At 36.6% G+C, this 15,344-nt stretch overlaps 1 protein-coding gene across 2 annotated transcripts in view; it reads right to left on the bottom strand.

Annotated features, from left to right (window-relative positions):
* CCDC91 (coiled-coil domain containing 91) overlaps nucleotides 1-15,344 on the bottom strand; it is a 367,847-nt gene that overhangs the window by 15,949 nt on the left and 336,554 nt on the right. The window contains exon 13 of one of the 2 annotated variants that reach the window (XM_032432740.1): nucleotides 7,411-7,827. The exons of the other annotated variant lie outside the window; for it this stretch is intronic. Coding sequence (XP_032288631.1) covers nucleotides 7,783-7,827 — 45 coding nt within the window. The 3' untranslated portion in view covers nucleotides 7,411-7,782. Of the gene's footprint in view, nucleotides 1-7,410; nucleotides 7,828-15,344 lie in introns of those variants that run through there. 2 annotated transcript variants of the gene reach the window in all.

Below are 15,344 nucleotides of genomic sequence, written 5' to 3'. Positions count from 1 at the left end.
TTACTGTAGCTTTATTGTGAGTCTTGAAGTTGGTAGTGTCAGTCCTCCATCTTTGTTCTTTTTCAATATTGAGTTGGCTACTCTGGATTTTTTGCTTCTCCATGTAAACTTTAGAATTAATTTATCCATATTTATAAGATAACTTACTGAGATTTTGACTGGGATTGTATTGAATCTATAGATCAAATTGGGAAGAACAGACATCTTGACAATATTGAGTCTTCTTTCCCATGACATATCTCTATTTATTTAGTTTTTCTTTGATTTAATTTATCAGAGTTTTATGGTTTTCCTCCTATCATATAGATCTTTTACTTATTTGTTAGATTTATAACCTGAGTATTTCATTTTGGGAAGGTGCTAATGTAAATGGTATTGTGTTTCTAATTTCAAATTCCACTTGTTCATTGCTGGTATATAGTAAAGCAATTTACTTTTGTATATTAAAATTGCATACTATGACCTTGCTGTAATTATTAGTTTCAAGAGGTTTTTGGTGATTCTTTCAGATTTTCTACATAGACCATCATGTCATCCGTGAATAAACATAGTTTTATGTCTTCCTCCCCAAGCTAAATGCCTTTTATTTCCCTTTCTTGTCTTGTTGCATTAGCATGGACTTCCAGTACAATAGTGAAAGGAGCGGTTGAGAGAGGACATCTTGGCCTTGTACCTGACCTTAGAAAAATTTGAGTTTCTCATCATTAAGTGTGATGTTAGCTTTAGGTTTATTGTGGATATATTTTTATCAAGTTGAAGGAGTTCCCCTCTATTCCTAGTTTGCTGAGAACTTTTATGATGAATGTGTGTTGGGTTTTGTCTAGTGCTGTTTCTGCATCTACTGATATGATCAATGGTGATATTATCAATAGCATGTAATATGAGGATTATATTAATTGACTTTTGAATGTTGAATTAGCTTTGCATACTTGGGATAAATCACATTTAGTCATTGTGTTTCTTTCTAAACTTTTTTGGGTTCAATTTGTTAATATTTGTTGAAGATTTTTGCATCTATGTTCATGAGAGATATTAATGTATAGTTTTCTTGTAATGTCTTTGTTTGGTTTTGGTATTAGGGTAATACTGGCCTCTTAGAATGAATTAGAAAATATTCCTTGTGCTTCTGTCCTCTGAAAGAGATTGTAGAGAATTGGTATAATTTCTTTCTTAAATGTTTGGTAGAATTCATCATGAGTCCATCCGGGCCTGTTGCTTTTTGTTTTGGAAGGTTATTAATTATTTATTGAATTTCTTAACTAGATATTGGCCTATTCAGATTTCTTCTTATGTCAGTCTGGGCAAATTGTCTTTCAAGGAATTGGTCCATTTCATCCATGCTGTCAAATTTGTGAACATAGAGTTGTTGATAGTTTTCTTTAGCATCCTTTCAATATCCACAGGATCTGTAGTCACATCCCCTCTTTCATTTGTGATATTAGCAATTTGTGTCCTCCCTTTTTCTTAGTTAGCCCGAATAGAAGCTTATTGTGTTATTGATCTTTTCAAAGAATCAGCTTTTCATTTTATTAATTTATTGTATTCTATTGATTTCCTTTTTTCAAATTCATAGATTTCTCCTCTAATTCTTATTTCTTTTCTTTTGCTTACTTTGGACCTAACTTTGTCTTCTATTTTTAGTTTCCTATGGTAGCAACTTAGACTATTGATTTTATATCTTTCTTCTTTTTTTAATATATGTATTGAATGCAATAAATTTCACTCTAAGCACCACTTTTGTTGCAGCTCACAAATTTTTATTTTCTAATGCTTAGTGGTTCTAAGAATAAGCTTAGACATTAAGAAATTTAATGAAGTTGGTGAATGAATCCTGGGGTGATAACCCTTGTGGATGAGTGAAGTTTCCCAAAAAGTAGGTTTACTTGCAAAGAGTAAAGGAATAAAGAAGAACATTATATTTTGGAGAGAAAAGTAAAACTTGGGATAAGAATAAAGTTAGGAACTGGGGTAGCTATAGTATCCTACCTGGAAAGACTTAATTTGTGGGAATTTTTTTGGACTATGGAAATATTAAGTGGATGGTCGAATAATTAAACCAAAAAAAAAAAAAAAAACATTAAAAATAGAACAGTCATCAAAATCCAGCAATCTTGCCTCTTGGTATTTATTCAAAGGAATTGGAATCAGGATTTCAAAGAGCTACTTTGCACTCCCATGTTCATTGCAGCATTACTCACAATGGCCAAAATATAGAAAGTACCTAAATATCCAATGATAGGTGAATGGATAAAGAAAATGTGATATGTACATACAATGGAATATGATTCAGCTTTAAAAAAAAGGAAGCAAATCCTAGCATTTGTAACAACATGGATAGACCTGGAGGACAGTGACTAAGTGAAATAAGTCAGACACAGAAAGACAAATACTGTATGATCTCACTTACATGTAAAACCAAAAATAGTCAAACTCATAGAAATAGAGGGTATAATGGTGATTGCCAAGGGCTGGAACTAAGGGGATATGGGGAAGTGATAATTAAAGATTACAAAGTTTCATTTATATAAACAAGTTCAAGAGATCTATTATACAGTAGTAGATGATGATTATTATTGTAAAGGTATTATTATTATAATAAAGATATCATTATTATTATTATTACAAAGTAGGTGGGAGGAAACCTTGGCGGTGATGGGTATGTCTATGACCTTAAGGGTGGTTTCATGGGTATATACTTACTCCAAACTCTTCAAGTTGTAAACATTAAATACGTATAGCCTGTTACATGTCAATTATACCTCAACAAAAGAAGAAAGAAGAAAGGAAAGAAAGAAAGAAAGAAAGAAAGAAAGAAAGAAAGAAAGAAAGAAAGAAAGAAAGAAAGAAAGTAGAAATGATAGAACTATGAAAAGAAGGGAGGCCCCTGTTCATCTCTTCTTGACCAACTCTTCTATGGAATCCTCCGAAAAGGTGGTAGTGACACAGCGAGGAGAAGGAAGGAGAACTATATCTCAGGGGAGTAGCAATCAGGGATGATTCAGAAACAAATATAAAATAAAAAATCTCTTTCGTTTACTAAATATACCATAGGGAGATAACTCTTAATGGGAAGAAAAACCTGATTACTGGGTCATTTATGGAAAAGACACTGCTGCCTTCATAATACAATTATCTATTTTCTTTTTGTGTTCTAGAAGGCACCATTCCATTACAGCTACACCAAATTTCTTTATAAACAAACCTAGATGCGAACCATCAGCCAAGTAAGGGATGCTCAGTGATTCTTTAATCACAGCATATTGCAGAGTTACTTCCTTTTCCTAATTTCTGTTTCTATGAATAATTTACACAGTTGTGCAACACACAGATGACACATGGAAATCAGAATTATTGTTTTTATATAGACCACATTGTTTCTTGCCTGTAAATTGCTTCCAACTGGCTTTGAAAAGAATATTGCTTGATACTGCTTTCAACCCAGGGGAGCTACCTGAAAGCATTTACACCTCAGATTCAGTAGAGTCTATTTCTGTGCTCCTCCATCTTGCCATTCGGATGGACTATATCAGTCAGTGTTTCTTCTTAGGGAAAAATTCCACTGGGGTACAGGAGAGTTTAGGATTCTTGAGATGAAACGGTAGAGGCAGAAAATACAAAAACCAACTGTTTGGAAGAAATCTGGAGCATCCTAAAAGTAATCGTAATTAAAACACAGCAGTTTGTAATTATTCTAAAGGGGAAAAAACAGTAAGAAAGGCTCAAAAATACTAATGTGGTTACCCAAGGTCCTGCCACATTAATTCAAATTGACTTAGATATGATATCCGCAGATGGGCTGAAAACTAATTGGAAGGCTTAAAACAAAAGAAAATGCAATATAATGAGGTGGAAAAAGCAGCGGGTTTGGAGTCACTGGAGTAGGGTTGGTTCTGCCATTGACTAACTGACTGACCTTTGGCAATTCATGGAACTTCTCTGTGACTCAAATTTTGAAACTGCAAAACAGGATACTACCACTTAACCTTGGGTTTAAGGAATGTTTGTAAAGGTTATTTTCTGTTTTCAAACGCTGCTCTCCACACCCCTCTTTCTCTTCTTTCCATCCAGTGATAGACAGTCTCTTGCCTCACTTCCGCACCAGTCACCTGCTTCATGTTCCTGTGTATATTCAAATTCTTCCTTAGCATAAGCTTCTGAATTCACTATTTTTTAATATTTCCTGAAGCCAGCACTCAATGTCATTTCAAAAACTTAGCCCATTAGTATACTGATGTTCAGTGTTTCTTCAAATTATACTTCAAATTAAGAAAAAATTATTCCTCTCATTATCCCTTTGCTGTTCATTTACCATTTACAACTCCTTGGCTTCTACCATCAGCTAAACTTAATTTGCTATTCAAATGCTTGTTAGAGGTGAAGAGGTCAAACATAAAGGGGCTTATTGAGGTGTCGCTTTGATAAAGTCAGGGTCATCTCTGTAATGGTTTAGAGATACTCTCCCAGTGCTCAGGAATAATGATTGTAATTATGCTTCAGTAGAAGTTCTCAAACTCTATTGTGTATTAGAATCATCTGAAAAATAAGTTTAAAATGAAAATTTCTGAAGCCTGCTTTAGAAGATTCTGATTTGGTACATTTAGGTAGAAAACCAGGAATCTGCATTTTTAACGAGCATCCCCGGTGATTCCAATGCAGGTGAGCCACAGACTCCCGAAGTGCTCCTAGAGATTATGTAGGCAATTCCAAGAGTAATCTGGAGTTTTGAATCCTTGTGGCTTTAAAAAAGAATATTTTATAAAGAAAAATATTTGCAAAAGGATTTTTTATATTAAAAAATGTGATGTCTGTCATCAGCGCACAGACTGGAGTTTGGATGGTAGTTTGTTCACATGATTCCAGCATGTCTTAGAGAAGTTAACCAGTTTTACATTTTTATTATGTAGCATAACACCATTAGCCACTCTGATGCAATGCATGTAAAATAAAAACACCTTAGTCATGAAAAGTATGATAGAAACATTAATAATTATCTCTTTAGTATTGATAATTTCAAGAGCTAGATTATTCAACTAAATGAAGAAAAGCTAAGCCCAGGTTTTCCATTAATTAGTGTTTTCACCCACAATAAGTACAAAGGGTGTTTGTCAGCACCCAGGGGCAAACCTAGGCCAGAGACAGACTCAGGTGCAACCAAGAAACATCTATGTGATTGCTTAGCAGTTTTCTGGCATTCACAGTAATTTAATAGAATCTGACTTGATTTAGTACAAAGAATTGCCAATACAATGTAATACAACGTATAAATAAAATTTAATGGCAATTTTTTTTTCTTATTGCACTAATTCATTTCAGACAATGTCAACCCATCCTTCAAAAGAAAGAAAAGGAAAATTACCAGTTATAGACTAGCTGGAAGTGAATTATGCGCTTTTCCTATGATCTGGGAGCCATTTTTTATTCTGTGCAAGATAGTAGCAGGTAGACCACAACTGCCCTGATTATAAATGTATTCTGTCTGGATTTTGGAATTTAGTGAAAGATCCACTGAGGACTGTGGTGACTTGTATCTTTCTCTCTCTGCCCCTACCCCTTCAAATGTAGATACATATTTATAACATTCATATAGACTGAATGCATGACAATGCAGGACATATACACCCAATGTGTGTGTGCGTGTGTGTGTGTGTGTGCGCACGCACACGCACCATTTACAGATTAACACATACTTTTGGCAAGAGAGAAAGTTTTTAGTCCAATTTTCCAACTTTGAATGGTTAAACATAACCCTGGGAAGTAGTTTTATAGCAGTCTGAACGCAAAAGGTTGTATCCTCATCGTGTTTGTATCCCTGGTATCTTGTATAGTGCCTACGAACATGAGACACTGGACAAATCTTAATTGTTGTTGAAGCTGATGTGATCTTCTCTGGAACAAGACCCAGGTAGGTCTTGGTAAGATATTCATGGAAGTAATAATGTAAAATAATGTAAAGGCCAGACTTTCTCCTGAGGTTTGTTGTATCTTGTCTAGTTATATTATATTATAAAATAATGTAAAGGCCAGACTTTCTCCTGAGGTTTGTTGTATCTTGTCTAGTTATATAGATAGACAAGGTTATGCGGCAATAATAGAAACCTCCCAGAACTCAGTGACCTACACAAAAAAAGGTTTAGTTCTCATTCCGTTAAAATCATTTGTGGATGTAGGAGACCCTCCAAGCCAACTGTCCTTTACTGTGGCAGCTCTGCAATGTAGATCCACAGTGTCAACACAAGGTTGCTGCCCCTGCCACTCAGCATGGGAAGGCAGCTCGGGGCGGGCGGCAGCAGTTAAAAGTTTTGGCCTGGACGCTGTACACATCACTTCTCTGAAGCCCATGATGAAGCCTGCTGGTACCGTGACGCTGCTCCACCTCACTGCCACAGTTTAAGGCAACATAATCTACCCCGTGTCCCAGAAACAGAGGAGAACTGGATAGAATCAGACCAGAAGTCTCTACCATAGCTCCATTTAAATGGTTTCCAAGGAAATACATAACAGAGCAATAAGCTTCTTTTAAGAGGGAAGAAACATAAAGAAAAATAAACAAATTGATGAAGAAACTACTTAATCATAAGAGAATAACAGATCTTAGATGCTGATGGTGAAGGAGAATTTCAGTTTGAATGCATTTTTTAATCTCACTGAAGCTAACTTTAAAAATCAATGTGAGTTTGTTTTAAAACAACTTTAAAATGCTATGTAGCTAATATTTTAAAGCAATCTATTTTTTGTTTATCAATTTATATCTAAATAAAAAACAGAAATAATAATAGAACCTGGGAAGGCTTAAAGGGAAGCTGGTGAAATGCTGTTCTGAGGTAAGTCTTCATTCCATCACTAAATATATGGTCTACAATCATGGGGACTTCAATTAAAGCAGTTTTCCCTTCCTTTGGTCATATATGTTTTTTACTTAAGGAATTCTTAGAAAAATGTTATAACATAATGTAATTATGATTTAAATTCATGCTAGGCCAAACCTTGAAGTATTGTGCCAGTGTCGTTTCTGGTTATCCCAGAATTTCTATAAAATGGTGGCCAGAATTGAGCTGATTCTCTGAGAGTTCTCTAGAATCCTTCATGGATTAAAAAGTGGACTGATCTCAAGTCTGACACATAAAGCTGACACAAAGAATTTAGAACTAAATTGTTAACATAATTTATGATCGTTTCTTCCTTAGTCACAGAGGTATGATCAAACTTACTGGTCCAGCCATTGGAGTTGTCTAGAGATCCTTGAACGGGAAGAAGAAATTGAATGAATTTATAAGTGCAAGCCAAGCCTAAGTTTAACTTTTTTGTGAAAGCATCTTTAATATCATAATTAATCTTCTTGTATGATTGTCATTTAGGATAGTTTGAAATACCGTCTGTTATGGGAGAGCTCAAATGCAATACTCTCTGTATGGGCTGGACTAGGTCAAGTCTGAATTCCCCTCCAGACCTAGGATTTGATGTGTAGACAGAGCGTGCAATTTTGCAATCTGCCAAGCCAGAGGAGGATTTAATATTACATTCAAAACTGTACTCAAATTGTCAAAAAATGTTTAATAAAATAACATTGCAAATCATACTCAGTCAAACTAGCTGGCAAAGGTAGCATGACAAAATTGAGAAATAAAGCATATGGGACGTAGTGTTATTTACATGTTTTTAGGGCTTACGCTCTGGGTGGCTCGCTATTTACAAGACAGCAGGTTCCACCCTTCCCTTCTGCTTTAGGTTTGAGACAAGGCCAAGCTCTCCATCTGACTTCATATGACTGTGGTCTAGTTCAGATTAGTATTTGTCACCACTCTTCACAGCAAACAGGAATGCAGCAGACTGGGGGAGAGAAGAGGGGGGGAAGGAAGGAGGGTAAGACTAATCTAAGGGACACAGATTAGACTGTTGAAGGTAAACATACCTGAGACAGTCAACAGTGAAATATGGAGGCTGCATGGCAGTCGGATGCTCACAGTTGAATTTTAGAGAACAGCTGAAGGAAAGAGCATTTTAGAATTCTCAAAATATTTGCCACCACCAGAAGAAAAAGTCATTCAGTAAGGCATTATTATGCTCCCTCTCTGAAGATGTTTTGCAGAACTCTAAGCTTCTTAGAAGCTAATGGGACATCTGGCTGAAAGATGACAGATCATAAATACTTTTCAAATAAATTAAGACATGGTTTCACAGAAGAGAAAAACTATCATTCAGGACAAATGAAGCAATGTAACACACACATTTCTAAAAGCTAAAAAATGACATTCTATCAATATGAAAAATATTAACAAAAAATATTAACAAAAATATTAACAAAAAGTAATGATAATGAGAAATTTTAAAGATCATGTAAACAGCACTTTTTTCCCCTTTATGAATATAGAACATAAACTCTTATGGGCCAGACATTGTTTTAATGGCTTTACATGTATAAACCATCTAACAACCTTATGGAATTTTCTAAAGCAGAGGAAACTGAGGCATGGCAAGGTTAAATACTAAGCTGGTAAATGATGAATGTGAGACTTGAACCCAGACAGCCTGGCTCCATCCTGCATACACTGTGATAAATCATGAAAGGGAAGAAACAAATCTTCTCTCAGTAAAGTTTTGCAATGGGAACAATATTGGGTATTTCCAAATTACTAAATACGTGATGTGATTTCTGATGTTAATATCACTGGTGGGCTATTTCAGTTACAGTTAATAGGTAAAATCTGAGGAAAGGAGCGAGTGATCCTTGGCTCTGTTGTTGTGATCTCTAAGATTTAGAACAGAATTAAATTACACTGTACAGCCATTTCTATTTTTCTATGCTGAAAATGTAAGATTATAATGCTTATCATGCTATTAAGTTATCGATTTCGACCGACGATCTCCCTTGAGAATTGATTAGAACGTGGGAGAAGATTGAGTTTTTTTGGAAGAACCTTTATTGTTACATTTACATGAGCTCATCTTGCAGTAGCCGATGTCCTGACTTTCTATTCCAGCCGGGCTTTCTTATCAGTTAGCTAGTGTTAACTGTAGGCTACATCACACTGTTAAGTAGTATTGATGTGCTTGAGCTGTGGAACAGAAATCTTTTTCCCACCAGGTAAACAATAGCAATTAAATGGAATTTGGCTTAGAAGGGAAATAATTTTCCCATCACTTCGCCCCATCAGCATAAACCCTAACACTCCAAGAAGCCACAGGGTTTAGTGCGGGCTTTGGTGATGCACCACTCAGCATAATCTGGTTGCCAAGAGGCTGTGCCTCCAGCTTGTACTGAGAAAGATCATCCACATCCTTTCAAGGGAGATATATTACAAAAGTGAATCCAAACAGATTGAGTGGCTAGATTAAATAAAATAGGCGAATGTGGCTGGCAAAAGGAAATATCTCCCCTCTGAAAAGCATGGCTTTGGCATCAGGCGGTCCTGAGTTGGAACTCAGCTTCACAGTTTACAAGCTGTGATCACTGGTGAGTTGCTGAACCTCCGTCAGCTTTGGTTTCCTCTCCTTTAAAAGAACTGTTAAAAGCATTAAGTAGTTGTAATATGTCTAGCACGATGCGTGACATGTAATAGGAGCTCAATAAATTATTTTTAAGTGAAAAGCTACTTCTCAACAAACTCAATGATTGGAAAAAGGGTGTGAATAAAATATTTTTGAGAACTCGTAACTAATTAAGACATTCTTTTTCATTAATCAAAAATCCATTTTGGAAGTCTGAATCCTTATTATTCAATTTCTGAATAATGACTAATTTGAATTATTCTTTTTTTTAAAAATCATCACTATTTTTTTTAAAGATTTTATTTATTTATTTGAGAGAGAGAATGAGAGAGAGAGAGAGAGAGAGAACACATGAGAGGGGGGAGGGTAGGAGGGAGAAGCAGACTCCCTGCCGAGCAGGGAGCCCGATGCGGGACTCGATCCCGGGACTCCAGGATCATGACCTGAGCCGAAGGCAGTCGCTTAACCAACTGAGCCACCCAGGCACCCTGAATTATTCTTAATTGAGTAAACAATGAGGTTATTCAATGTGCTTAGTTTTTAAAATTAAAGTCATTTTGATCCTCATCACTCTCAAAAGCAAGCCAAGACTGATTCCATAGTAGTTCCTCAAATTTAGAAGACGAGTTTCTGATTTTGAGGATAATTTTGGCCAAAGATCAGAGAAATCCCTTCTACTTGCAGGCACTAAACTAGAAATGTTCCTAGCTCCAAGAATCATACATTAGTCAGAAGGGTTACTCAATAAGGTCTCTTTTACCCATTACTCATGATAAAATTAAATAACATATTAACAGCACAGAATCACAGTCTTTAACTAGTGACATATCTTTCCTTGGAGTGTTTCACATGCCTTTGTACTGGTGACGTGCATACTCCCAATCTTAAAAAGGGTGGAAGGAAACAAATTTGACTATGTTAAAGATCGGGGGAAATAACCTGGTCATTGCTTCTTCCCTGGAAAGGGAATGTCTAGATTTACTCTCTCCAATATGGTAGCTACTAGTCACAGGTGGTTATATACATTTAAATTTAAATTAATTAAAGTAAAATAATTTCGTTTTCTCAGTCACATTAGCCACATTTCAAGTGTTCAAGAGTCGCATATGGCTAGTAACTACCATACTACACAATGCATATATAATATACAGTTTCCATCATCTCCTTAAGTTCTGTCAGGAAGCATTGTTAAATGATTGACAGTAAAGGTATCCAATTATACTTTTTCTTTCTCATTGAGCATACTCAGATACAGGCTTCCTCTTTTATTTTCTTATTCTTTTTTTTTTAAGATTTTATTTATTTGTCAGAGAGAGAGAGAGAGAGAGAGCACAGGCAGGGGGAGTTGCAGGCAGAGAGAGAAGCAGCCTTCCCGCTGAGCAGGGAGACTGACGCAGGACTGGATCCCAGGACCCTGGCATCATGACCTGAGCCGAAGGCAGATGCTTAACTGACTAAGCCATCCAGGAATCCCTTATTTTCTCTTATTCTTTAAGAAGTTTGTAAAAAAATACTTCGAGCCCAAAATGTAAGACCGGAGACCATCTTGTACCTTTACTCCCATCCTTGTTTTGACTTACTTCATGGGAATGGAATCGCTCCAACCCCGTAGTCCCATATTCTCGATTTCATAAAGGAATGAAGCATGGCCACCTGACAGTGATCTCAGCTTGTTGAAGCAAACTTGATTGCCCAAGGGTTAACTGACACATTCCATCTCTCAAGTATTTCTATTAGCCAATTGAATATATGCTAATTAGAATAGCTATTCAGCAAAGGACAGGCTGAAACTGAAGCCAGGCAGTAGGCAACGAGATGGCTCTTTTCTTTCTTACTGCTCCTGTTTGGAATCTCTTGGATTTTGCCATTTCCCTTCCCTCATGATACCAATCCCATCTTATTTATGCTTCCTTCCTTGTTATTTGTCAGTGTGCACCCTAATGGTGGGATTAGTGATGCCATCTGGCAAGGAGAAAAAAGAGAAAATACACTTTTCATGAGGGCTCAGAAGCCCGTCTCTCCTCCCTAGAAGACTCATCAAGGCTGAGAAAATGTTGGTCCTTTGTGCCCCAAGCCAGGGCTATTCCTTCATTACCCCGTACCTACATCCTATTTACTACACCTCAACTCAGTCAGAAAAAGCACAGAATAGCCTGAAGCTGCATATTTTGTGGTATACACAATTCTGTATGAAAAGATTTATGATTACCTCAAGGAATAGAGGGGGAAAAAGGGTACCTTTTCTATTTCCACTTTTCCCACCATCACGAATAAAATTCCCAACCAATCTGGAAAGGATTATATAAGAAACTGTGGATATTTATAATGTTGAATTCTGTTCCACAGTAAACCTTCAAGAAGAGACTCTCTGCTTGGCAAAGTAAGTAAGAGTAAAGAGAGGCAGGCCGATCAAAGTTGAAGCCCAGTAGAAGAAAAGAGGGTGGAAAAAGGAACCAGTTGGCTCCCAGGTTACAGACATACCCAATGGAGACTTGCAGGTCTCTTAACCATTCATTTACCAACTTTCTCCTTGTCTTCAACCAAGTCTTGCTTTTACCATCTGTACCTCATCCTGTTAGGGTCCCTGCCCCAGTGACCGAAACCACAACTTACGACTTGATTCTCTTCCTACACACTGTTTATGTTCTTAGCCTCCAAAGTGAAATTATGAATGCATTTTCCCAGAGAGACATTAGTTGGTTCAATAAATTTAGGTCTCAGGAGATCATGAGCTGTAATGTGGTGAAGTGATTATTTGGGAGCAAGAACGGAAGAAGCAAGGGCTCACTGAGGAGACTATTTCAAAAGTCCAGGCAAGAGATGATAAAGGCTTTGGTCAGGGAGGTAGTAATGAAATGAATGGGAAATAGTAGATGGATTCAGGAGAAACCTTCCAGTAAAGCTGACAGGACTGACTTTAAGTAGGGAGTGAGGGGAAAAAAAAGGAGAGAGAGAAATGGGGGAGATGATAACTGACATTCATTGAATGGGAAATATTACAAAAGACAGAGAAAAGACCTCTCTGGGTGCCAGAGGTGGGCGGGTAGCGATGAAGAGCATTGGTTTTACTAAGTGAAGTACTACATCCAAATGGAAATATTAAGTAGGTAGTTGGATATAGAGCTCTGGGCTCCAGAGAACTGGGCTGGGGACATTAATTTGGTGGCTTTTAGCATACGCACAGTATATAAAGCCATGGAATCAGATGAGATCATGCAGAAAGAGAGAATAAAATAAGGAGGGCACCGGCCCTGTTACATTTAAGGTTAAGGTCTATCTAACACTGCATTATGGGTTATATAGAATTTTTAGACTAGCCGGGTAGACTACTTAATGTGTGTAATAGAGAGTATGCATTTCAAATTATAAGGAATAGGGAGAAAACACTTCTGTGAACACAGGATTTCTTCATGTGAGGAACTGCCAGCATTAACAAAGGGTTATATTGGTAGATTACTGGGACACTTTGAAAAAATTTTGTTATATATAAAAGGGAACGAATCTTACTCTTTGACAACTGTAGCTAGCTGGTTATTTACCTGGATTGCTTAGAAACAACAGACCAGAGTTTTCTGAAAAGTCTGATGTGATATTTCTACCTAGTTTACTTCATTTTATAGAACTGCTGCCGACCCGCCAGTTTTTGATAAAAAGTGTAAAAGTCTTTTCCCTGCTTTCTGAGACAAAAAAGAGAAACGTGTAAGAAAAATAAAATATGTGTTGCTTAGCTTTAGCAATCGCAAAGCTCATGAACATAAAAAATATTGGTTTGCCTATAAAGTTTTAACATAGAATGAATTTTAAAGAATAGCTCACTGAGACAATAAGTAAAATTGTACTAATTGAATCATTGTCTAACATGTTTATAATTTAAATTAAACATTTACATTTGGGGCAGTTATGGAAAGCAGGCGAAAAGAAAGATACAAACAGAACACAGGAAAAATGTTTCAAAGAAGGTAGTGCCTTCCGCAGTGTCTGGCAGAAACTAACATTTTACAGAACGGTACCGACACAGAAGAGCAAAAACTCAAAACGCATTACTTATAGATCTTGCCACAAGGAATTTTCTATAATCTGTCTCAGTATCTGAGCTGTGTTGAAGTCGGTAATTTGTACATTCCGTGGCTTCAGATTTTTCTTTTTAAATCAGCTCCCAGACTTCTGAGAACTGAATGCTTGCCAGGACTGAGTCAAGTTTTCCTACCTTTTGAATGAGTTTGTTTCTTGATTTCTGTGTATTTCTCAAAAATACAAGACCAGTTTATATCACAACTGGGAGTCAGAGGTGGATTTTAAAAGCCTATCACAGATATTTCTTGGCTTCTGTGATCAGAAGGACTCTCACACCACATTGCTCTGGATGTTCCCTGACCTGACCCACTCCCAAACACCTCCCTTCTCCTCTCAACCACAACCCCAGCTGGGCCCTCTGAGTCTTTTACTCTCGATCACAGAATCCTGCGCGTACAATCTCTTCTCCCAACTTTCTTCTTCCTTTCTTTTTGTAACTGAAACCTGATGGACCAGGACCAGTGAGTTTAATACTTACCCTACGGCCCTCTCAATGGAAGGTTGTTTCTTACTCTTATGGCCAGGCACCTCTTCAAACCATAAGAAATTATTTCACACATCATTTTTCAGATGTGCTTCCCGATTCACACTCTTAGAAGATTTTCTAAATTGGGGTAGCACATTTCTATCAATTGAGTACCATTCGAGTTGCTATGATGTAGTGATTCAGTCATTCCAGTAGCGTTTGGAAGTACAGAATTCACTTTAGAGCATTTAGAAGTTTTGTTGAGTCATAGAAGGCTGGTTACCGTTTCATGAGAGGCTAACTTTCCTACAGAACCCTCATTTAGAAATACAGCAATTTTGGCTAATCCTTTAAATTAGCAGTCAGAATCTACTAGCTCAGAATTAGTTGACTTACTATATTACAAGTGCAGTGATTGGTTGCTTGACTGAGATTTATTGTATTACAAATGCAATGATCGATTGCTTGATTGATTTAATTATTTATGAACTCACAATTATACAGGAAGTCCACACCACAGGCTAGGCACCATGGAATGCCCTCAAGACACAATAAACCCAAAACAGATGTGGGTTCTCCCTTTATGAGGAAGGATTGTATACAAAAATAAGAACACAAATTATTAATTAAAATGACAATTATAAAAAAATTAAAAAATAAAACCAAATATTTAAAAAATAAAATAAAAATGACAGTGCAAAATATTATTTACTTCTATAAGTACTCCACAGGGAAAGCCGAGTATGAAATGTGCAGGGTTGGGGGAGGTAAAATTTAAAGGGAATCAACTTGTGGAGAACGGATGCTTCTGAGAAAAAGAAAACCAAAAACTAGAGGATAGCAAAGAACATTTTACCAGAGTTTTTCCTTCTGTTTATATAGCAATGATTGATGCCCAAGCAGCCCCTGCATTGTGGCAGATTAGGTGTATGAAAATGTGTTTATTTTTCAATTAAATAAAGGGAACAGTTTTAGTTTTGCCTGGCTTAAAACAATTCTGGCAGTCACAGCTGGGAGTTCTCATATAGTTTCTGCCCACTTAATATCATGCTGGTGGTGATGCTACAAGTAAGTGGCCCATGGACTCCGAACACGTTGGCTTTCTGCTTCTTGTTAGTAGAGTCTTTGGATCCACAGTAGAGTTGTTTGCCAGTATGTAAATAGAAGCCTTGGAGCCGAGTGCTTTGATCTGACTCTCCTTTTTCTCTTTGGAGTTTTAGAAATATTTTCCAGGTTTTTATATATGGCTTTTTTTTTTTTTTTCTTGTTCAGGATTTAATATGCAAAAGCTATATTTTTAAGTAAGTGAATAGATAAT

Source organism: Phoca vitulina, unplaced genomic scaffold (assembly GCF_004348235.1).
Source record: "Phoca vitulina isolate PV1807 unplaced genomic scaffold, GSC_HSeal_1.0 scaffold49, whole genome shotgun sequence".
Classification (NCBI taxonomy): domain Eukaryota; kingdom Metazoa; phylum Chordata; class Mammalia; order Carnivora; family Phocidae; genus Phoca; species Phoca vitulina.
This window is presented reverse-complemented; position numbering and strand designations above follow the sequence as displayed.